Raw genomic sequence first — 26138 nt, 5'->3', positions numbered from 1 at the left:
ATAGCCAAAGGGTCAGGATTGGAGATAGCAGCGTAGTCAGTATCAATAGCCAAAGGGTTAAATAACAGGAATCAGGAGAGAACAACTAAGTAGCTCTTAACAGCACAATAACTGAGCACTGAATGATTCTCAGTGCTCGTTTTTAAATCTACCACCAGAGGTCGCCCTTCCCCCTGTACGTGCTGACGGTGGTGTGTGTTCCCCGCCCTCTCCATTCAGGAGTGAATAAGGAGAGGTGGGGGCGCGCGCGCTCTTTGAGACCGGCATCGTGGCAGAGAGCGGCGGCGTGGGAGCTGGTACCCGCAGTCAGCGGGTACTCAGGTGAGTGACTGCGCTGGGGGGTTTTCTGTGGACCCTGACAGTGCTATATATTTAATAAAAGATTCAAAACAGTAACTAATATTTGACCATTTAGTTGGTACTTAGAAAGAGGTAGAAACTTTGTAAAAAAAATAAATAAATAAACTTTCACTTAGAAACTAAGCCTCGTTTACTTAAAAGGGTACTCTAAGCACCAAAACAACTTAATGAGGCCGTTTTGGTGTATAGATCATGTCCCGGCAGTCTCACTGCTCAATTCTCTGCCATTTCGGAGATAAATCACCTTTGTTTGTTTATGCAGACCAAGTCTACAGTTTGGCTGGCCCAACTGAGTGCAACTGAGCCCTGCAATCGTGAATGTGATCGCAGCGCGATCGCATATGTGGCAGGCTCAGTTGGCCTGATCTGAAGTTTCCTCCCTACAGTGCTGTGAGTTACAGCATAGCAGGGAGAAACCTCAGACCAGCCCAACTGAGCCTGTTACATCGCACTCTAGGCCGAGCAATGTAATGTCAGGTAAGTATGCAGCACCATGACCAGCCTCCCAGGACTGCAATATGCGCAGTAGTGACTCTAGAAACAATATATTGGGGGGGCACATAAAATACCACAGCCAAAACGGGGGGGGGGCATTATTAATTTCCACCATTAAATCATATTACTGAAAAAACACATTATATATATATATATATATATATATACATACATACATAATACTTGGTCATCCAACATGGGAAGCCTGAAGCCACAAGTTAGTGTGACTAATCCTTGAAATAAATATTATAGAGTAAATAACACAATACCTTATCTTTTCCACTAAATGATTTCAGGGCCTTGAATGTTTTGTCCCCTGAAGTCACTACAAATTCAGGAGGGCATTTTATCTCTGGATAAGTAAAAATGAAATAGTTCCTACTGTAAATTAAGTGCCAGGAAACAGATAACCAAACACACACACACACCCAGACACACACACACCAGGACAGGCTCTCCCACACTGACACCCAAACACACACAGCAGGACAGGCTCTGTCACACCCACACTTAAGTGGTGACATAAGTATTGTGGTCAATGTTTTAGCCAGTTGAACTCTTCCTGTATTACATGTCTTTTGATATGTTAACGAGGGCACACCTACAGTGATTCAATATGCCTGTTTAATGCAAAATCTTAGTTCAGTTTTCTCTCTGACCACCATCCTGCATGGATGGGGTTATCGGTGGTGTGCTGAGTTATGTTGGACCTTTAGGTTGCAGGTTAGTCTTGGAAAGTGTTGCATTGTATGTTGGGCTGTCACTCATTTATTGTATGTTACTGTGTTTTTGTCTCTTATTAAATATCTGTTAAAGTAGACGAACCTTTGTGAGATATATTTTTATATTTGGTTTAAACACCACATTTGGCGACCACGAATATCAGACTTATACAGCAGATATTTATGAGGCCGGTGACTAAATTGCATTTTTAGTGCACAGCGCAACTGCAGTGCAGCATTTTCACAAGACAGGGGTGTAATTACTGATTTTAATATATATTGTGCATAATCTTGTTGATGTTTTGTTTGTTTTAAATCTTGGCCTGATTTGTGTATGAGGCCTGGTGATAGTAAGACAGTATCCCTCACTGTGGAGATATCTTCAACATCTTTATTGCAAATGGTGTCTTATTTCGTTCTTACATTTGTGCATAATTTTAGTAACAATTTTATTTGTAATTTTTTCTTTATACACCAGTTTTAATATCTTTGCCATTGATCGTGGGGTAGGCCTGGTGCATGTGTGAGGCCTAGTTGAATACAAAAACCCTTTGCCTCATGGTGAATTGAATTGTGTGTGGGGGGTTTTGTTTGGTTTTCTCACCATTTTCTTTGTTTCTCATTTCAGGATAGGCCATCAAAAGCGAACTTTTCTGTATTCGCCTTAGTTAACATATAAGCATTGTTACCATTGTCTGCACTATTTAAAGGGGGTTTCATTTGAATTTGTTTTTGAAGATTAACAGTATTTTACAATGGCATTCCCAGGTGCTAACTATTTTTCTGTAGAAGTGCACAATTATTTTAGAAATTATATTCAAAAGCATAATGGTCCATACATGCTCCCAGAACCAACAGATTCAAACTGTGGGAAATATGAAGGATTTATGGATGTTTTAACAAACATTATTAAAGCAAAGCTAAGTGCTAAGAAAAGAAAATGTTTAATTGCACAATCTGTACTGTCTACAATTGGAGGTTTGGCAGACATGGTACAGAAATTAAAAAAAGAGAATATGGAATTAGCAGGCAAAATGGAGGAAGCACAAAATGAAAAGGACTGCATTATGCTAGCTGCCTTAAAGACCACCACTATCGTGGATAACTTACAAAAGGAATTAAAAGACATAGAGGAACAGAGGGATACATATTTGGTTAAAATCACTGAACTCCAGAACATGGTAATGGAGTATAAAAATAAAATAAAACCTGAAAACCCAAGGGAAGATTTACATAATAGCCCAAGACTTAATCTTCCACAAGCCCCAATAATTGTCTCAGAAAATTTTAATGTGCAACAAATGCCAATAGGTTTTTCTACCCAGACACATCCTTTGTCTATGGCTGAGAAGGATAGTTTCCAAAAATGGTGGGGAAACATGCCAACCAATAATAGTAATAGTAATAGTAATAGTTCATAAGGTTGAAAAAAGACCAAAGTCCATCAAGTTCAACCTATATACATATTGTGTCCCTACCGTGTTGATCCAGAGGAAGGCAAAACCCTTATGAAGCAGATGCCAATTGCCCCATACCAGGGGGAAAATTCCTTCCCGACTCCAAATATGGCAATCAGAATAAATCCCTGGATCAACGTTCTGTCCCTATTAATCTACTATCCATAATTTGTAATATTATTGCTTTCAAGAAACACATCCAGGCTCCTTTTAAACTCTTTTATTGAGTTTACCATTACCACTTCCTCTGGCAGAGAGTTCCATAGTCTCACCGCTCTTACTGTAAAGAACCCCCGTCTGTGCTGGTGTAGAAACCTTCTTTCCTCCAGCCGTAGAGGATGTCCCCTTGTTATAGATACAGTCCTGGGTATAAATAGATCCTGGGAGTGATCTCTGTACTGCCCCCTTATATATTTATACATAGTTATTAAGTCCCCCCTAAGCCGTCTTTTTTCCAAACTAAATAACCCTAATTCTGATAATCTTTCTGGGTACTGTAGTCCTTCCATTCCCTTTATTACTCTGGTTGCCCGTCTTTGAACCCTCTCCAGCTCCACTATATCTTTCTTGTACACTGGTGCCCAGTACTGTACACAGTATTCCATGTGTGGTCTGACTAGTGACTTGTACAATGGTAGAATTATTTCCTTGTCGTGGGCATCCATGCCCCTTTTGATGCACCCCATGATTTTATTTGCCTTAGCAGCAGCTGCCCGACACTGGTCGCTACAGGTAAATTTACTGTTAACCAAGACTCCTAAGTCCTTTTCCATGTCAGTCGTCCCCAGTGTTTTCCCATTTAATACGTATTCCCAGCCTGGATTTTTCTTCCCCATGTGCATAACCTTACATTTATCTGTGTTGAACCTCATCTGCCACATCCCAGCCCAAGCCTCCAACCTATGCAGATCCATTTGTAATCGTGCACTGTCCTCTATTGTGTTAACCACGTTACAGAGCTTAGTATCGTCTGCAAAGATTGATACTTTACTATACAATCCCTCTACAAGGTCATTAATAAATATATTAAAAAGAATAGGACCCAAAACTGACCCCTGTGGTACCCCACTAGTAACAGTCACCCACTCAGAGTATGTACCATTAAAAACCACCCTCTGTTTCCTATCACTGAGCCAGTTACTTACCCACATACACACATTTTCCCCCAGCCCAAGCATTCTCATTTTATGTACCAGCCTTTTATGTGGCACCGTATCAAATGCTTTGGAAAAATCAAGATATACGACATCCAGCGATTCACCCAGATCCAGTCTTGAGCTCACCTCCTCATAAAAGCTGATCAGGTTAGTTTGACAGGACCGATCCCTTGTAAACCCATGCTGATATGGAGTCATACATTTATTTTCATTGAGATTCTCCAAAATAGCATCTCTTAGGAAACCCTCGAACAGTTTACATACAACAGAAGTTAAACTAACAGGCCTATAATTCCCCGGGTCACTTTTTGTCCCCTTTTTGAATATTGGCACAACATTTGCTATGCGCCAGTCCTGGGGAACAGACCCGGTCACTATAGAGTCCTTGAATATTAGAAATAGGGGTCTGTCTATTACATTACTTAACTCCCTTAGAACGCGGGGGTGAATGCCATCTGGACCTGGTGATTTGTCTATTTTGATTTTTTTTTAGGCGGCACTGCACTTCTTCCTGGGTTAGACAGGCGACATGTACTGGGGCATTTATCTCATCCTGCTGTATATTACCTGGCATTTCATTTTCCTCTGTGAATACAGCAGAGAAGAATATATTTAATAGATTCGCTTTTTCCTGATCCCCGTCTATAACGTCTCCCTCATTACTTTTTAAGGGGCCGACGCTTTCATTTTTAACCTTTTTACTATTTATATAGTTAAAGAACATTTTGGGGTTTGTTTTACTCTCTTTGGCAATGAGTCTTTCTGTCGCCACTTTTGCTGCTTTTATCTGATTTTTACATATTTTATTTTTTTCCCGATAGCTTCTTAGTGCTTCCTCACTGCCTTCCTGTTTTAGTAGCTTAAATGCCTTTTTTTGCCATTTATTGCCACCTTTACATTTTTATTTATCCACATTGGTTTTCTCTTGCTCCTGACACTTTTTTTCCCATATGGTATGTACTTTTCACAGTGAGAATTTAAGATATTTTTAAAAATCTCCCATTTAGTATCTGTGCTTTTGTTTTTGAGGACATTTTCCCAATTTACAGTGTTAAGGGCTTCTCTTAGTTGATCAAACTTTGCCTTCCTAAAGTTCATAGTTCTTGTGGCTCCTCTAAGAGTTCCCTTATTGAACGACAATGATTTTAACAATTTTACACATTGGTTTCAGAGGGGAGCTGAGAGAGCTAGTAAAGGAGGCCTTAAATTAGAGGAATGGACGGAGCTGTTAGAGTATGCTATGGGTCCCATAGCTAGTATTTTACTGGGATTTAATGGCAGTGTGTCTACACAGGCAGGAAGAATTGCAGCAAAACAATTCTATTTACTCAGTGTAGAGAAGGAATTAGCCGACATTACAATGAGACAAACAGATGGTCCTAGAGAAGTAGCTCAGCGGATATTATTCTGGTCTACACTGCGTCAGCCACAGCAGCCAATGGAGTTGGGTTCACCAGCACATATATCCAGAGTGTTGGATGCTCTACCCCATGAATGTCAGGAGTTTGTGAGGCTGTTTGACCAAAGGCCCACAGACCTAGAACTGCTGCTAACTAGAGCAGACAAGTGGTGGATTGATCATCTTCACACTGAACATGCGTTTGTTGTCTCAGCAGTGAGACGGTTTCAAAGAGAACCTAGAGATATGAAATGCAAGGAGAATAATTGGAGAAATCGGCAATGGGAGGAGCTTCAGGGAAATAGACATAGATTTAGTCAGAATTGGAGGAGGAAAGAAGGAAATAATTGGAGAAACCAGAGATTTGGAGACTGTAATAATAATGGAAGAAACAGGGAGAGTGGTAATTGGAGGAGAAATGAAAAAGAAGATAAATTTAAAAATCTGAGATGGGAGGAGCCAGAGAAAGACAATAGATACTGGGGGAGTAATAATTGGAATACCAGAAGGATAGGTAATAATTTGGGGAAACAGAGATGGGATGAGCCACAAAGGTACAACTACTACTGGCAAGATAATAACTGGGAAATTAAAAGAGAGAGAGAGGGTAACTGGAGAAATCAGAGATGGAGGGATCCTCAGAGAAATGGCACAAGGCAAAATAATAATTGGAGGAGGAAAGAAGGGGCCAGTAACTATAGGGAACCAAGACAACAAACTGAGAGAATGAGGGGTGGTGTAGAAACATTGGGAGAACAGGCTAGGGAGTTAAAAAGGGGGGTCAAGAAAGAGGAAGAAGAGCATAAGAAGTCAGAATTATTGGCAGTGCCTGCATCTGACTTAGATGATGGATTATCTGATTGTTCCTTCAGCTCAGGGTCACAAAGTTATATGAGCGAAGTATTGCCTGGTTGTGAAGAATATTTTGAACAACAATCTCCACAACACAGAACAAACCCAGCAGATCAACTTCTCTTTGGGTCTCAACCTAGACACTAACCCTGCCATCAACCCCACCCTACCCCACAACAATTATTTTTTGATCTTACAGGACATCTCAGAGCTTAAGAGACAGTGGTGATGGACCAGTGGATAAGTATACACTGTATCAAATTGTATTATTGTAAAGAGAAAAAAATCATGGTTTAGGTTAAATGTTAAAAGTTTTTTTAAAGGGGGCGAGTGGGATGCTGAAATATATGTGCATCCCAACATAAAGTAATTAGTTACTGGCAAAACTGAGGAGAATGGGTTCTGGCAATAGTTTATTTTGATGGCCAAAAGAGGGATTGCCAAAAAGACAATATAACTTTTTGATTTTAATATTTATTTTATTCTTTTAAATCCATAGAACCATGAAAGAGTTTACAGTTATAATCCTGGACCACCACTTCATTACCATCACTTCATTTAATTTATGCCTATGCTTTGTATAATAAATGTACTGTAATTTGTGGGTCACGGGTATTGTAAAATACATTGCAGGAAAACTCATGTCGCTGAGGGAATTTATTCCGGAGGGACGGTGGGCTGAATTTTTACCTATAAGGTTTTTTTGCTCCCACTGGGTTTTCTTGCATTTGGGTAGGGGGGAGTATTTAAGATTGTAATGTAAATATGTTGATATATGCATGTTTTAATGTAAAGTGACAGTCCTAGGTCAATTGCAGAAAAACTTACGTCGCTGAGGGAATTTATTCCGGAGGGACGGTGGGCTGAATTTTTACCCAAAGGGTTTTTCGCTCCCACTAGGCTTTCTGCATTAGAGGGGGAATACTTAGAAAATGTGCAACACAAGAGAAAATAAAGTGGGGGAATGTGGTGACATAAGTATTGTGGTCAATGTTTTAGCCAGTTGAACTCTTCCTGTATTACATGTCTTTTGATATGTTAACGAGGGCACACCTACAGTGATTCAATATGCCTGTTGAATGCAAAATCTTAGTTCAGTTTTCTCTCTGACCACCATCCTGCATTGATGGGGTTATCGGTGGTGTGCTGAGTTATGTTGGACCTTTAGGTTGCAGGTTAGTCTTGGAAAGTGTTGCATTGTATGTTGGGCTGTCACTCATTTATTGTATGTTACTGTGTTTTTGTTACATAGTTACATAGTTCATAAGGTTGAAAAAAGACCTAAGTCCATCAAGTTCAACCCTTCTACCTAACCTTTCTATTCTTGATCCAAAAGAAGGCAAAAAACCCCTAATTAAGCTACTTCGAATTCTGCCATCAGGGGAAAAAATTCCTTCTTGACTCCAAGAGGCAATCAGATTTCTCCTTGGATCAAGAAGCTCTAAAATATTAATATTATTCTATTTATATCCCTGTATATCGTGCCTTTCTAAGAAAATATCGAGGCCCCTTTTGAATGTATCTAATGTATTGGATAACACTACCTCCCTTGGAAGTGAATTCCATACCTTAATTGTCCTCACTGTGAAGAATCCCTTCCTTTGTCGTCTATGAAATCTGCGCTCTTCCAGTCTCAGAGGGTGACCTCTTGTTCTTTGTATATTTCTGTTAATGAACAGGTCACTGAAGAGCTCTTTATATTGGCCCTGCATGTATTTATATAATGTTATCATATCCCCTCTGAGACGCCGTTTTTCCAGTGTATATAATTTTAACTTTTTTAGTCTCTCTTCATAACTGGTATCTCCCAATCCCCTTATTAATTTCGTAGCCCTCCTTTGCACTTTTTCTAATTCCATAATGTCCTTTTTAAGGACCGGTGCCCAGAACTGGGCGCACTGTTGTCAAGATTAAATAAGATTTGTCTCTTATTAAATATCTGTTAAAGTAGACGAACCTTTGTGAGATATATTTTTATATTTGGTTTAAACACCACAACTTATACACACACACACCAGGACAGGCCCTGTCACACCAACACCCATACACACACACACACACACAACAAGCTCTGTCACACCAACACCCAGACACACACACACCAGGACAGGCTCTGCTACACTGACACCCGAACACACACACACTAGGACAGGCTCTACCACACTGACACCCAGACACACACACACCAGAACATGTTCTTCAACACCGACATCCAAACACACACACACCAGAACATGTTCTTCAACACCGACATCCAAACACACACCAGGACAGGCTCTGTCACACTGACACCCAGACATACACATACCAGGACAGGCTCTGTCACACCCACACACACGACAGGCTCTGTCACACCAACACCCAGACACACACACTCACAGGCTCTGCTACACTGACAACCCACACACACACACACACACACACCAGGACAGGCTCTGCCACACCGACCCCCAAACACACACAGGACAGGCTCTGCCACACTGACACCCGCATCCGGAGCGTTTACACAGAAGGTTTCACTTTGGTATTGATTTATGTGATGGTCGATGCCCCAAAACAGCTTGCCTGTGGCATCTTTGCACCCAAAACAGCCTGCCTGTGGCATCTTTGCCCCCCCTCCCTTACACATCCATGCTATCACACACACATTCATTCACTCGTTCACAAATATTTATTTACTAATTCACAGATAATCATTCACTCATTCAGATAGTCATTCATAAATTGATACCCATTAATTCCCTCATTCAGATTAAAACCCTAAATGATTTAGCCACCTGTGTTGATTTAAAGTTCTTACTACCTGTTTGAGCTTCTAATGGACTGTAAGTTATTTCTTCTCTACACTATAGTCCTTGTTCCACATTTTTTTTAACAATATTAAAATTCAGTAAATTCATAAGATGCTTTTTTGGCTCATAATTTATTTTTGGAACACTAGATCATTCCATCATGTTATGTTCAGCATTTTGTTCAAAGGAGATAATTTTTGAGCTTTTAGAAACATCACCAAGTTCATAAACAATGACTTCCACATCTCGTGACAACTCGATGTGGTGCAAATTGGTCTTACTACAAAATTCAAATGTTTAGGTTTGCAGAACCGTTGCAAATATTTTGTTGCTTTCACCATCAGACCGTGTATTTTAAAGCACCTTTCATTCTTAAGCACAAATATTAGTGCTTGCATGATGCAGTATTTTCTAACATGGTTGAAGCAATTTCCTTTTTGTTACAAATAAAAATGAATGTGACTAAACATCTCTTCATGTCATCTCACAATCATTCACTCACTCCTTCACAGATACTCATTAATTCACTCACTTACTCACTCGCTCTCACATACTCCTTCATACAGCCTCTTTTACCTGAACTGAAGATGTACCCGCCACTCGCAGACTTCTACCGCACAGGGGATGCAGACGCACAGCAGGGTCATGTGGCGTACGTGACTCCGTTGGATTCCTGCGTCCCCCTGGCGGTAGAAGAGACGCTGCTCACGCATGTCTCCCAGGTAAGTAGCGGGCCCGCTACTAGAGCGGTGGGCCCGGTCGCAGATGCTGCAGGCTTAAGGGGCAGGTGCCCCTTTTGCCCTGCATTAAGGACAGCCGTAGAGGCCGCATAGGTCCAGTCAGTCCGGTCCTTACTGGGCCTGTTTTAAGGTAGGGGCCTGGAGCTGCAGCTCCATCAGCCCCTACATCGATGTGGCCCTGGGCCCCACCGGGCAAATGCCCGGTGTGCCCGATGGCCAGTCCGGGCCTGTCTGGGAGTTAAATTGCTAACTTGTGAGTATTTTATTAGGTTCTTGAATCACTGTTCATTTTTTATTTGACTCACTTCATATAGAAACCATAATGTTTCTTTGGAGGTTGTATGTTTAGTTAAAGTCCATTCATAAAATGTGTGTTCAGGGAACTTAACATAGAAATAATAAAGAATAAATAAGTTAGGCTCAAAACCATTGTCTATTTACCTGTGTAAAGAGAAAACTTTCCCTCTGTCTGCAATGCTTTTGAAGGTTTGAGCAGTTAGGGCAGCAAGATCTCGCAGCAATGTCAGATTGGCCTGAAATAGAAACAGCCCACAAAGTGAGCATCCTTATACATTGTATATGCAGTAACACACTAGTATTAAGAGAAGAAAAAAAAAGAAAAACATGCTTCATCTACCAAAATTAACCGTATGTTTTATTAGGCGGTAGGATTACCTTTTAATTTATATTTTTTTTTTAAAAAAACACTTTATTTTGCTTTTTTTTTATTTTGAATGTTGATACACATTTTCAGACATTTCAGCTTTACTGACATAACATTAGATACACAGCATATGCATGAAAACGTGTAAAATAACAGAACGTAATGTAATTTATTTTTATTCCTCTGACGGTCCCATTGGAATAAACCTTCTCCGGGTACTAACATTGAAGGATAACAAACTGTCAAACCCTGAAGTACATAAACCCAGAAGTAGCAAGAGTTATTACGATATCTAGACTAGGACTGAATATAAGAGAAGAACAGCAGCGTGGTCACCATCTCCACTCTGAGGAAGTTGCATCATGCAAAACACGTTAGTGGAATGAACTGGAATTTGTAACTGGTGACAAATGAACCAAAAAGATCCTCTCATCTGGCATAAACGGATATGACTGACTACTGCAGAGGATGGTAAAAGTCATTACTAATCACCTGTGACTTGATTTAGATGAGCCTTTTTTTTTTTACATTTTATATTGTAAAGTATAACTTAATACACAGTATACACTATGATTATTTCCTTCTTTCTCTTGCACCCTCAGAAAAATAAGCTGATTATAGATCTTCAAATAAGGAGCCATTTCTGATCCTCCATCTGTGAGTGCAATCATAAAACATAGCATGAGACACAACCTTAAGCACAGTTTACACTATGATTTTCTTTTGTTTACCTTTTTTCATATTTCAGAACTACCATCTGAAAAATCTGGTTATTAAAAAACTTGCTATTTCTTGCACACTAGAACTTGCACACTAGTCCCTATAGCTCGAAGTTCTCACAATATGTACTGCACTTACACATGCCTGCCTATATACAAACATTCACTGCCTTTACACATACACATATACACTGCACATCCATACAGATATATATGGAATACTGCCCTTACACATGCCTGTGCGTGCGCGCGCACATATACACTTCCCACACACATATACAGTGAAGTGCTGATTTTGTACGTTTGCTCACTGACAAAGACATGATCAGTCTACAATTTTAATGGTAGGTTTATTTGAACAGTGAAAGACAGAACAAAAAAATCCAGCATAAAGCATTTCAAATAAATTATAAATTGATTTGCATTTTACTCAGTGAGATAAGTATTTGATCCCCTATCAAGATGTCTGGCTCCCAAGTGTCTTTTTATATAGGTAACGAGTTTAAGATTAGGAGCACTCCCTTTAAAAGATTGCTCCTAATCTCAGCTCGTTACCTGTATAAAAAAAAAAAAAAAAACTGTCCACAGAAGCAATCAGATTCCAAACTCTCCACCATGGCCAAGCCAAAGAGCTGTCCAAGGATGTCAGGGACAAGAAAGTAGACCTACACAAGGCTGGAATGGGTGGCTACAAGACCATCTCCAAGCAGGCATAGACATGCATGCTCACACACACACATACACGTACACACGCATGCTCACACACACGCACGCTCACATGCAAGTACACACGCTCACACACACACACACAAGCAGACATGCCTGCTCACACACACACACACATGCATGCTCACACACACACACAAGTGCACATGCATGCTCACACACACCGCTCCTGCAGCTTCCTCTCCGGCTGCTCACACACTGAGCAGGCAGCCTCCATTTCAAAATAGTTTAGAAAGGGTCCTCCCAACAATTTTGAACCGACACGGGGAGACAGAAAGGAGTCGTCGTCAATGGTTATGTCCTGATCCACTGCCTTTACATACCTGTCTATACATAGAGATATACACTGCCCATATACACACACATCCATTGCCTTTACACACACCTGCCCATACACACACATATATACACTACCCATATACACACACACACACACGCACTGCCCTTACACACCTATATACACTGCCCTTACACATGCCTCCCTATACACACATACACTGTGTGCACAATTAAAAGGCAAGCAAGTATTTTGGCCATATCATCATTTTATGCATATTTCCAACTCCAAGCTGTATTAACTTGAATGCTTGTTGGATTAAACCATATCAGGTGATGTGTATTTGTGTAATGAGTGAGGGTGTGGCCTAAGGAGAAGAACGCCCTATGTCAAGGTGTGCATAATTATTAGTCAGCTTCATTTTCTCAGGCAAATGGGCAGAAAAAGAGAAAATTTAGCTGACAATGTTTGAAAGGTCAAACATTGTAAAAGTCTTTCAGAGGGATGCAGCACTCTTGAAATTGCTAAGATATTGGGGCGTGATCACAGAAACATCAAATGTTTTGTTGCAAATAGTTCATAGGGTCACAAGAAACGTGTTGAGAATAAAAGACTCAAATATGAAGCTACCAGGAACCTTCCTGTAGTGTCCAGAGGTACAAGGTGTTCAGTGATCAGAGACATGGCCACGGTACAGAAGGCTGAAACCAAAGCCACCACTGAACAAGATACCTATGTTGAAACATCTAGACTTGGCCAAGAAATATCTTAAGACAGACTTTTCAAAGGTTTTATGGACCGATGGGATGAGAGTGACTCTTGACGGTCCAGACGGATGGACCCGTCACTGGATCTGTAACTGGCACAGAGCTCCTCTTCTTGGAGGAGGGGTACTGGTATGGACTAGTCTGACCTTTTCAGGTTTAGGATGGACTCAAACTCAACTCCCAAACCTACTGCCAGTTTTTAGAAGACACTTTCTTAAAGCAGTGGTACAGGAAAAAGTCTGCATCTTTCATTAAGACCATGATTTTTACACATGATAATGCTCCATCGCATGCATGGAGGTTCTCCATTGCATGGCTAGCCAGTAAAGGCCTTAAAGATGAAAAAATAACGACATACAACTTGTGGGCCCTTCTTAAAGGCAGATTGAAGTTGAAGGAAAACAGTAGACCTCTTTGAACAGTGTCTCGGAGGGCTGTGGTTGCTGCTGCACAAAAAGTTGATCATCAACAGATCAAGAAACTGACAGACTCCATGAATGAAGGCTTATGACTGTGTAAAAGAAGGGTGGTTATATTGGCCCCTGATTTTTTTTTTTGGAAATGTCACAAATTTCGTAAATTTTTAGTAGTTTGTTAAGTATTCCCACTTTAATAGATAAAAATAAACACCTAAAGTGGGAAAATTATTGTTCTCATTTAGTTGCATAATAATCCTGCACACTAATAGTTGCCCAATAATTGTGCACACATAGATATTCTCCTAAGAAAGCCAGAACCTTACTTTCTTAAATATTCAGGTTTAAGGTTTCTTAACATTTTGTTTTACCCGTCACCTTTTTTCTTTATTTCTCCTATTCTATATCCTTTTGCCTCTTATTTCTCCCCTTCCTCATTATATCCTCCCTGTCAGGCTCCATTCAGGCTGCAGAGCTGCTTCTTTCTAGTGTCCCTGTCTCGCTAGAGTTCCCCCTTTGCTGTGATCCATTCCTGGGTTTCCTTGAGCTCTGCCGTGTACTTCTGATACTTTGTTTCAGTCCAGTTCTTGGATTCAGCTCTGTTTCCTTAATAAGATGTGCTCCACTCTTTGTTATGTTTGTTTTAGTCAGTAGGCTAAAGGTATGTCCTTCTTGGTTCTGTGTCTGAAACGTTAAGTTTCAGCTTAACATTTCAGTAGGCAGGGTTTAGCGCTAGGACCCACCGAATATTGGAGTACTTTGGCGTAGTGATGGGCTAAGCATACTATGGTCATAAGATGTGACTAAATCTCCAATTGTTATCATATTGTGCTAGGCTACTCCTGTGTTTGTGTGTCAGTCCTTTATGTGCCTTTGCCCTCTTTTCCCTGAATCATCTGAGGATCTCGGTTCCTCTCTCCCCATGTCCCAGTTTAAGATATCCTATCCTTGCTTAAAGGAGAAGCGTCCGAGGATCTCGGCTCCTCACTCCATCCCCTATGTTCCTTGCCTTGCTCCCTGTCCTTTGTTGTGTCCTGTACAATGTATGTCTTGTCTGGTTAAGTTTCTTGCTCGCTCTCTCCTACTTGCTTGGTATGTTACTCTGCTTAGCTTCTATACTCCCATCCTGCACATTATTCTGGTGCTATGTCTCATGTCTGCTCTAGGGTGCCTGCAGGATATCACCAAGTTTTGGACAAAATCAGCTGCTATGTCAGGGCCCTGGTATGTGGCTGCATAACCCTAGATGCGACCCGGGAGAGTGCAGTCGCCCTGCACCAGGCCCTGTCCACTACTGCGCAATAACTCCTGAACACCATCTTTGGGCGCTATGGGTCATTACAGTCGTCTGTATGGACCCCGTATGTGATACTCCCTTTCTCACAGTCTCTCTCATTTCTCTTTAGCTATTCTCTTTCTCACTAGCATCTAGTTATAATCTGTTATCTTTTACTCAACCTATTAAGTGCCTCACTTAGAAGAGGGGTGAGGCATTTGTTGTTTCGTTATCCTTCCTCCAATGTTTTTCCTAATTTTTAATGGTAGTGGACAATTTTTAGTAAGTGGAGCTGAGCCTATAACTTTTACATTCCTTTGCTTTAGAGTAGTATTGGTGGTGTTTTAATCAACTTTCTGCGCTTGTTGTTTTTGGGGGGTTAATGCCTAGTGTTACCAATAGGGTATCTACTCATGCATGTTCTCATATGTCTGTGGAAAAAAAAAAATCACAAGTCTAGCACTAACATTCTGTTTTAGATCATTTATGAGTAAGAACATAGGCCATGAATATGACAATATATTACAGAAACATAAGATGTTATGTAGTTATTTTTCTTCGTTTCCGTCTATATCCCTACCTTCTGTAGTGCTTTAACAGATTTCTGTAATTTATCCACAGCTTCTGTGTGTTCCTCAAAGCCAGCTCTATGAATTTAAATGAAGTACATAATCAGAAGAGCTTCATATATTACAAACAAGAATACATTGAAAAAATAAAATAGAAACCGAAACTGTCTAGGCAAAATGTGTTAATTTGGATGGTGTGCACTCCATTGACAAAAAAACAATATTGATTAAACCTAATTCTGTTTCTTCTTCAAAAGACAGAGGATGGCACTAGTTGGTGAGTATTTAGTACAGTAAAAATCTGGCACCCCTCCCACTTTAAAATGTAAAGACACCCACAAAAATAATTACTGTTGGCTAGAATATTTATTGTACAAATTTGTAATCTGAATCACAACTGGAAACGAATAGAGATCTGAAAAAATAAAATATTAACTTATAAATAGGTTTAAATAAATAACATTTACTAAACAGATATTGTACAGCATAACACCTATGACTTTATACTTAGCCAGACATTCATGTGGTAGGCCTCTGCCCCTGATGCAGCCTTCCTGTGCCACCTCTGCCCTTGATGCAGCCTGCCTGTGCCATCTGTGCCCCTGAAACAGTCTACCTGTGTCATCTGTGCCCTGAAATAGCATGCCTGTGCCACATCTGCCCCTAAAGCAGCCTGCGTGTGCCACCTCTGCCCCTTAACAACCTTGCTGCCCCATTTATGCCCCTAAACACTCACCCATTAATTCACCCTTACTACACCTGCAGATTCCACTGGTCCGGGGGCTGGCTGAGAAGCACCGGGCCACGTATATGTCTATGTGGCCCCACGGCCGCCTAACGCTGGCTGCAGCTTACCAATGGTAGTTAGGAGTAAGGATTGGACATGAGACTGAAGCCAAACCTGGTCAGTTGAGTTAAGGATTAATCGACAGAAGTATCTAGTTTCTATTCCAGTGTTTATATTTAAAATCCAATATATTGGATTGTTTGTCTCATGTACTATAAAATCATAATGAGGATGTTTTATGATTAACCCATGAGTCTTGGGCATCATACGATCACTGTGACCATGTGACACCCCTAAGATCAGTACAGAGGATGCAGATCTGCGTTATGCAACAGAGCTAACTGCCAATATGTCAAGAATGTCATGGAAACATTTATTTTGTTTGGTATAATTAAACGTATTAGTTTGTTAATATTACAGTGGAATAGCATTCATAGCCCTTAAAACATATTAAAAAAAACACAAGGCAGCAATAACAGTTTACTAATAATAATTTATCACCATGTTAAAATCCTATCCATACCTACATGTTGAAAATTATTTTAATGACACACAATCATATGGTATACACATCAAATAAAAAAATGTTGATTTGTCACTATGGAGGGTGAAACTGGTAGTATGTCTAATATGAGCAACAACATTTATGATATTTTCTGTTTCTTCGTTTTATTGCTGGGATTTTTGCACATTTTGGATTTGTGTACCTGAAACGTTGCTTGTGGATGCAGGATGCTGAAAACTACTATGTAAGGTATTTTATATATAATAAATTTGTTGAAGATTGTATTTGCTGATTTCTTATAATCATATCCGTTTGTGTGCCATAAGAAGAAGACACCATTTGATGAACCTATCTCTATGCACATGAGACTGCATTACTGTACAGCACTGTAACATCGAAGTTTTACAGTATTATGCATAATATACGATTTCTTTCTCTTTTCTATATTTGTATTAATTGGAATTGTGGATGTCTGACTGCATCATCATAGTATTTTATTTATGGTTGTAAATTGTCTCAACTATCTTCTGGTGGATTGCACTGATCACATTTATCAATATTTTCTTTTTATGTTTGATGTGTACACACTTTTTCTTCTGTAATAAGAGAGTCACTGTGATTCACTGTGCAGCAGGTGCGGGGTAAGTGCCAAAGTATTTCTTTTGTATTACACAATAATATTGGTAAAATAACAAAGTTAGCAAATGGAATAACAAAGCCTTACTTTAAAAGAGATGTTAAGGATTTTTCAATGTTATAGCTCCGGTCAACATATTTTAGAACTCGTTCTCCTGTTAGGAATATCAAGTTAGTCTTGTTCTTCTTTCCTTTCTCTGCACCAAGAATTTTAATAACCTAGAATATGTAATTGAACAAAATATTCTTGTTATGAAATAATATTCAACACAGTGTTTATTAAATTAATTTGTTCCTCCTGTACATGGTACTGAACACTATTAACAATGCTAATTAGTAAGACAGGAAGTTATTTTATGTAAAGTGGGGGTGCGGCCTATATTCGGGGTCTAGCGCCCAGGCAGCGGGGTTAGGATACAGATCCCCCGCAGCGGTGCAGGGGACCTGCATCCTACTCCCCGATACGCTCAGACAGCCTCTCCTGCCAGCACTTCCCACGGGGGGGGCGGTGCCGGCACGGGAGGTTGTTTAAGCGCATCGTGCGGATGCGTTTTACCTCTGCCCCCCCCCCCCGGACTTACCGGAGCAGACTCCCGGGTGTCTTGCGGGGCTGGCGGGGGACATCTACGCAATACAACTTCCGGAAGTTGTATACGCATATTGCGTAGATGTCCCCCGCCGGCCCTGCAAGACATCCGGGAGTCTGCTCCGGTAAGTCGGGGGGGCAGAGGAGGACAGTGGTAGCATATCTCGGGGAGGGAGGACAGTGGTAGCATATCTCGGGGAGGGAGGTCAGTGGCAGCATATCTCGGGGGGGGGCAGTGGTAGCATATGTCGGGGGGGGCAGAGTGGCAGCATGTTTTTTTTGGTGCTTTTTTAAAGAAAAAAACTTTTTCTTTAAAAAAGCACCAAACTTTTAGGGTGCAGCCTATATACGGGGGCGGCCTATATCCGAGCCAATACGGTAATTAGGTTTTAACTTGTTTTACACTGAAGACTTGCGAAACCTTATTCCTGTTTCAGTTTATCTAATGTCATTATTTTATTAAACATTACGCTGTTATAGCACCATTAAATGTTCTACTCCATTTCGTTGTCCTAAAAGGGGAGGTGTACAGATCCCACCATGTTTGAAGCTCAAATAGTGACAATGTTCCTATGTTTTAGTTTCTGATTTCATGTTTATATACAAAGTTACTATATGCATGGCTCTTATTTTTACCATATTCTACCTAGTGGTGTATGTTTGGAGAATAAGTGAACACAGTATGATGAGGAGACAGGTAGGAGCCACAGTGTTTTTTTCTAACACACCTGTAAGTCACTCAGATTTGATACATGAGTACCACAGCACATGTTAGCATCAATGCCTCTAATATCAATTACTCGAACTGGACCAGCATGGTTGTCTGGCAAACCACGACTTCTAACCTAAAAGAAAAACAAATGATCGTATTTTAAAAACAACAAGGAAGATAAAGTAGCAACAATTGCAAAGAGCTAGCTGGCACATATTATAAATATTTGCACCAGTCTTACCATATCAAATTCTGGATCATCTGTTGTGATAACCCTCACAATGACAGGGATACACTCTCTGATCCTTTGATTTACATGTTTCTCAATACTATAAACCTGTTCAGGTGTCATCACTGGTGTATTCAGCTCAATAAAACTTCGCTGGCTTCCCAGTTCCCTGTCAGAAGAAAATGAGGTGGAAATTTTAATAAATGTCCCAGCCTCCCAAGGAGAAAAATTAGGCCAGATCGCTGCCATTACAAATACCACCGGGAATCGCATAGGTTATTCGCAGTTGACTGGAGACTGGGAAGAGTGGGAATCTGACATAAGTAGTTATGAAAGAGATGAGAGGGATGAGTTGTGATGGTGGGGATATTTTAATGCACAGAGCATGGAACATGGAAGTTTTTCAAGAGGTTTGTTAGGATGAGCAGACAGTGAGGTAAACTATATGAAGTTGATTGTAGGTTGGGTGGGTAGTGTAAATCTGCTTGCACTCCCGCTGATTCCACCAATGATGAGGAGTGAGCTTTTAACCCAGTAGGTGGCATCTTTCCCTCTGCTATGTAGCGTTAGGAAATGTATTCAGTAATCCATCGACTGATAGAAGATTTAGAAACTGTCATGCCTTTCCTGATACCGACAAAAAGATCAATGAGGTAGATCATGTTCAATTCTTAGTGTGAAACAAGTAGATCAGAAGGCATCTTTAATGACCTTTGGGAGTAAATCAGGAGGAAGTCAAAAAACAACTCTATTGTCAAAGAATCTAAGAAAGTGATCCAGTATGGATAAAGCATTTAATTCCCCTAGTCTTCTAGTCAATAAAATGTTACATTGAGTATCAGGCATTTGAGAGGTACTTCTTCCAAAAGATCAAAGGGGCTAGGGTCAACTGACGAAGGACTAAATTTGGATCCTACGTAGTTACTGAGTCTTGGCCTCATCATAGACATAGCCTTACAAAATTTTCAGATACATGGTGTGACAGAACCCTCCATCACTGGGGCCCTGGAGAGGCCTGAGAGCCAGCCTCCTGTGTGGATACAGGGGTTCAGTTTCTGCTGATGTTCCCCATGTTTTAGCACTCAGTCTCAAAACTGTAACATCAGCTGGACATCCTGTGGTAGGAAGAAGGCTGATTGTCTTAGCAGTGTTAATTGTATAGGTGTGAAGTGTTTCCCCTGTTATTGTGTGAGTTAGCCCTTGTCTTAAGACCCCCTGTAGGTATGACTAGGTGTCACTCCTGCGTACCTAATTATCAATTACATAACAGGTAGCTGTTAATCCTGTGAGCTCCTGTTATCCCTGTGTCCTGGCCATTGTCTGTCTCAAGCCAATTATATGTCTATCGTCATTCCACGTCTACGTCCCCAATTAATGTAATTATTTATGTCTCATGTCATTCTGTCCTTCCCCCGGATATTGTGTTGCAGGATTTGATCTAATTACTTCCTTCCTGACATGGTAATTAGATCATGTGATATTTGTCTTGCCCCTTTTCTTACTTGTGTATATATAGCTCTGTCTTTGGTTTTAATAAAGGAGTCCTGTTTTCACCTCAACATGAGTGTTGCCTGATGCTTGAGGTGGGCTGCTATGATCCTTGTCCTTTTCAGGACAATAGCCACGCAGTGTAGCTAAGCTTCGGATAGCCACAGTGCCAATGCAGCTTGGGTGCAGCGATGTCCCCCTTCTATCTACAACGCTGGTTCTGCCTGGCGCTGAAGGGGTTAATTGTTGGTGTCACGGCAGGAGGAAGCAACATTTGGCAGGAGTACCCAGTCGGGTGACAAGTCGGTCCCGACACACATGGGTGATAACAAAAGGAGCAGTCTAAGGGAACACTGAAAGCAGAAATCTGAAACTTGATGGTAGCCAGGCTAAGACCCGCATCGATCTCTTTCTGAAAAAAATCCAACAACTCCAGAATCGAAGGTTGCAATATGTGTTATGATTGGCACCACAGGGAAAACATCTTCCATAAATATTTGATATTTGAGTGAGGTTAACATTTTTCTGCTGGCCATAAGGGTGTTAATAACTAAAGGGGAGAGACCTTGAACAGCTATTTTTTCCCTTTCAGTTTGGATTCGGGTGGCAAATGGGGCCTTGTAAGAGAATGCCCCTTCAAGCAGGAAGGTGCATCAGATGTTCTATGAATAATTTCTGAAGTTCTGAGAACCATATCCATTACTGTAGCTTTCTGTTCTTTAATTTTTCTTGATTGCCCAAGCAATTAAAGGTAGATGTGGAAGACCCGAGCTCTGGCAGTACTGTGTACATGTTTCATGTCACTGACACAAAGTCTACTGCTAAGCAAGTATCTGCTATTGTTTTAGCCACTTGATCTGCACCAGAAACAGAGGCTAGGTCTTCTAAAGGCTGCTGTAACCAGATTCTGACAGCTCTGGAAGTTGAAGCAATGGTAATAGCTGGGCAGAAATTTGCAGCGGCTGCTTCAATGGATCTTTTAGCAGATCTGTAAAGAGAGAGGCATCCTCTAGAGGAATAGTAGTTTTCCTAATAGCTTTAATTCTGGGAATTTCCGAAATATATTTTTCATGGCAAAATACATTTTATTCTATTGGAGAAAGTAAGCCTTAAACTGGGGAGGAAAAGGGGAAGGCTTAATTTATTTGTCCCTGCCCTACCTGATAGGTAGAGCCATCTCTCTTAGTGCTACCTGGAATGGCAAGGAAATAGATGGGCAAAATGAGGTGCGACTAATATGATCTGCTATGATTGAGAGAGGGCTGCTGAATACTATGTGGGGAAAGGGTATAAAGGGCTGTTTGATTGCAGAGGGAAAGGCTTCCAATGCAGTGTTGTGCCCCAGGGAGAGAGTGCTTCTACATAGTGTTCTACATAGTGTTGAGTGCTGGGGAGAGAGGAGCTTCCTGATGTACAATGGTGGGGTTTAGGGTTTGCAGGATGTTTTGGCTTTCGAGGAGATTGCCCAATAGTGTTGTGTGAGATGATTATTGTTTTGTGCAGGGGGATGGATGGGCTCCTGATAATGTTTTTTCTTTGGTAGGAGAACTCTCAGGAGAGTTTGTAAGGATTTGAATTTTTAGCTCCCCAAAATGGGGCTGAGATAGTGCTGCATTGTGAAAAACCTAATGAGTGGGGAAACTTTCAAGAAATCCCACTGATTCAAATATACATTATATAGAGCAAGCAAGCCTCCTCATGCAGGGGACGCTCACTAAGAGTTGGACTTTCATAAAAGTATAGTAAAGTCACTCTCCCTTGAGTAAACAGACACAAATGGGTGTGTGGAAGAGAGGGGCTGCTGGATAGTGTTAAGCAAGTGGGAATGATAGCCTTCCGGATAGCATTGTATGTAGGGGGCTGTTGAATAATGTTCTGTGCTGGGTAAAGGTGCAGTGTTGGGGGGGGGAGACAGAAGAATGAGAGAAAGAATAAGAGACAGAGACTCATGAGAATAACACAAGGGAAAAAGTTAATGAGAGGGGGGAGAGAAGAATGCGTTTATATTTTTTACCAGGAGGTTGTCTTATATCCATAAAGGGAATCGGCGATGGCTGTGATAAGATGCTGACCTAGAGCAAAGAGAACAAGTCAATAAAATGGACACATAGCGACAGCAGATAAGAACCATTCGGCCCATCTAGTCTACCCAACCTCTATCTATTTCTTTTCTTTTATTGAGCAGCAAGTAAAATACAAAAAAAACATAAAGAAGAAGAAAAAAAGAAGGTATTAAACCCTTAATGAGCAGGCTGTTTTTTTGGGGGGGGGTTGTGCCCTTTGTGACCTAGGCTGTTAATATTTTTGTGGAGCTCTCCTCTCCTATTTAGTGTACCCACACAAATTATAAGTTGTTTTTTTCAGGACAAGGACGACTTTCTTCAGATACCATTTTTATCATACCATCTAATTTCCTATAAAAAAAATAATATAATAAAGTAAGATGAACAATCAAAATCTGGTCATTCTGCACCATGTGCTATTTATTTGGGACATCTTTGAAGCCGGCCAATGCAAACCATATATTTTTGAAAACTAGACACCCCAAGTTATTTTAAATGCTGGTATTTTAACCCATTTCATGGACTAATTCTACTACCACCCTTTGTCAAACTCTGTGGTAGTAATTTTTTTTCACACAAATTGTACTTCAGGTACGAATTTATAGCTCCTGGTATAGGTATTCTCCCGAGTACAATGATACAGCCCATCCATGGGTTTGCCAGGTTGTTTGCAGGCTAAAAACATTTGGTTAGTGCGTTTTCTTTTTTCATTTTGGTCAGTCTGTGCCTATGTCCTGTTTGGGACCCCTTTGTGAACCCAGCCACTCCAATTTTCCCCATAAAACCATTCATTTTTTTCTTTTAAAGTAGACACTACTTGTGTCTTGCTGGTATTTTAACTCTGTCCATGTCAGGATTTTTCATACTGTGCTAAATTTAGCACATGCTCATAAAAATAAAGCTGGATGGTTTCTCTGATGGCGACATCACTGCATAATTATATTTAATTGTTACCCTAGTTGTATAATATTTTTAGCTTTTTTTTTTATATATATATATATATATATATATATATATATATATATATATATATATATATATATATATATATATATATATATTACTAATCACATTGTGATTAGAAAGTTGGGCTCAGATGCAGTACCTGTATTCAACCTGTGGGGGGGGTCTCTCGTTAATTTGTTTATTTTTTTAAGACGTCGCTATCTTGGGGTGGGTGTTTGTGTCAGCAAATGCCTTGTTATCTAGGCATTTCAGCGACACCGTTGATCGGTGGTTAAGTAACTGTTTTTCCGTCACTGGTAATTAAGGGGTTAAGAGAACATTGAAGGTAGGACGGGTAATAAAGTATTCAGCCAGACCTGCAAAATTTCTGAATACAGGTAAAGTATACAGAACATTCAAGAAAAAAAAATTCAGCCTGCATGTATTCAGCCTTCCAAGTTTGATTAATAAAGAAAATATGTAAAGAAAAAAAAAGAAAGAAAAAAAGGTCTGTCTAGCCTCTAAATATGTTCCTTAGTCCCTGGCCTTATCTTATAGCTAGCTTAGCCTTATGCCTATCCCATACTTGCTTTAACTCCTTCACTGTATTACTCTCTGTCATCTCTACCCTTTCAGTAAAGAAATATTTCTGATTTTACATTTGCCCCTCCAGCTTAAGAATATGTACTAACAACATTTTCTTCTACATGCGCTTCTGAATTAAAAGGAAATTGTTATATAAGATATAAAACAAATATAATTTAAAACAAAACTGCCCACCGACATTGGTGGCATTGTGTAACATGTCTTTTTGTTATTAAAATATTCATAATTCATATCTGTCTTTGCACTGTAGTATTGATAATGTTAATACCTGAGGAAGGGACCTAACAACTTGGTCTCAAAAGCATGAAATTAAACTCTCAGTTAGCCAATATATGGTATCATTTTAACTATACTTTTCCACTGTAGTATTGATATCCACAAACCCAAAGAGAGGATAACACATTACCATATTGTTATTACCTAATTTCTAGAGGATATATATATGTTGTTTGTCCGAGGTGGGTTCATACATATATAAAGATAGATATTTTAATTCGGATATCTCAAAAATCCGGTATCAAAATTGTGAGTCGTGGCAGATTACCTGGCAGGATTTGGGGGTTAATTTGGTATAACTGATGCCTTGTTAAGGGGTGAAGTTAGTAAATCCAGAGGCCTGGTGCTATTAATCCCTCATGCCCACGCCCTCCACACCGTCACAGCTTGGCAACCTACATCACGCCCACCTACATCACGGGAAGTCAGTCCTTGTAGCATCCCGCAAGGGAAGGCTCTGGGTCAGCCACCTACTGTTTTATGTGGGTTTAACTGATTTAAAGGTTTAACTGGTGGGGAACAAAAATAAAGTCACCTGAGTGTTGCTGCATGTGATCAAACCTCCGTTCCCAGTCCACCTTCACTAGTACCTGAGCACCAATATCCAGGGGAGAAGACAAAAAATGTACCGCATTTTGGCCATACCGGGTCACTCTAAGCACAGGCACACCACCAATTAAACCCCTGTCATCTGGCTGGAAAATAAAAATGTTCATTACAGAGTAAAGTATACCACCTGACAGACAAAAATCATAATAGATTGACAGCACATAATGGTCTACTTTATTGCATATAATTTTATTTCCAGAGTGCCAGCTTGGGTTGTCAAGTAATGACTTTTTAAAGGTCAAGCCAGTTAAATACCCTGATCAGTTGTACAAAAAGGGAGAATACTGTACAACTCAGCACCCAGTTCTACTTAATAAGGGAGCAGTCTCCTCTCAGTTAGTAGCTTACAACGCAAGTGATACATTGTAACTAACCTTATATATGTGCAGTTTTACGATGACCCTAACATCTGCCTTTTCAGTCTGCTTCTGTACTTAGTTAACCTCTCCAATGCTAACGTGCAAAACATGTTATTGTGTCTGTGTATTTCACCTCTTGCATGTTGGAATGCTATGCGTCTATTTTTTAGTGCTGCAGGGAAAACCTTTGTGAGCGTGATGATATGTCGTAAACCATGTGCCAATTTGATGGGTAGTTTAGTGGCAATATGGTGCTGTTACTATTTTATACTATGTTAATGGTAATTTTATTGCTTTGAGTTATTAAAACAGGGGAGAAATCATGTAATTTGATTAAAACTAATATTAGCATCACATACTAGTACTGGAGAAAAAGAGGGACCTGCTCTTGCAATCTTAAAGCCATTAGATGAGTAAAAGCCACGGAATCTAGCACTGAGACACAAAAACCAAGACTGCTTTTACTTTGTCCAGCAGAGGTGCTTTTGATGTAATATATAATTAAGTCAGAGGAAGAATGCTCTTAAAAAAGCAATGAAAATATAAGAATTCGTTACGAAATTCAATTAAACACAGAAGAATGTACAATCAGATATTTATTTACTGCATGCAGCCACCTACCTGGCCACCACCTTCAGGGAAAAGTATAGTATCTTTCAATATAACATTGAATCCATACAATATCTCTTTCTTGCACCCATTCTCAGTTTCCAGTTGGCCTGGGCTGCACGACACCACTTCTGTAAGCAGCTGAAAATGAACCAATACCAAAATTTAACACATTCTACTGCTCTAAACAACTACTAACGAATAACAGATGTGTATATGCAATTTTTTTTTTATTTTTTTTTTTTAAATTCTACCCATTTGCACCTGCGCAGACCTTCCCCGGCTGTCAGAGATGAGAGTTCCCTGCACTGGTGCGGGGAATTCTCTCTTACAGTCGGGG

At 40.2% G+C, this 26138-nt stretch overlaps 1 protein-coding gene across 1 annotated transcript in view; it reads right to left on the bottom strand.

The window, feature by feature from the left end:
- Positions 1–26138, bottom strand: part of AARSD1 (alanyl-tRNA synthetase domain containing 1) — a 137608-nt gene that overhangs the window by 49497 nt on the left and 61973 nt on the right. The window contains exons 3-10 of the mRNA XM_053453932.1: positions 25811–25939; positions 24757–24916; positions 22346–22403; positions 18856–19012; positions 18631–18747; positions 17405–17535; positions 15400–15466; positions 10416–10507 (exon numbers count right to left, since the gene is read on the bottom strand). Of these exons, the coding sequence (XP_053309907.1) occupies positions 10416–10507; positions 15400–15466; positions 17405–17535; positions 18631–18747; positions 18856–19012; positions 22346–22403; positions 24757–24916; positions 25811–25939 (911 nt within the window). The remainder of the gene's footprint in view (positions 1–10415; positions 10508–15399; positions 15467–17404; positions 17536–18630; positions 18748–18855; positions 19013–22345; positions 22404–24756; positions 24917–25810; positions 25940–26138) is intronic.

This window comes from Spea bombifrons, chromosome 13 (assembly GCF_027358695.1).
Source record: "Spea bombifrons isolate aSpeBom1 chromosome 13, aSpeBom1.2.pri, whole genome shotgun sequence".
Taxonomy (NCBI): Eukaryota; Metazoa; Chordata; class Amphibia; order Anura; family Pelobatidae; genus Spea; species Spea bombifrons.
This window is presented reverse-complemented; position numbering and strand designations above follow the sequence as displayed.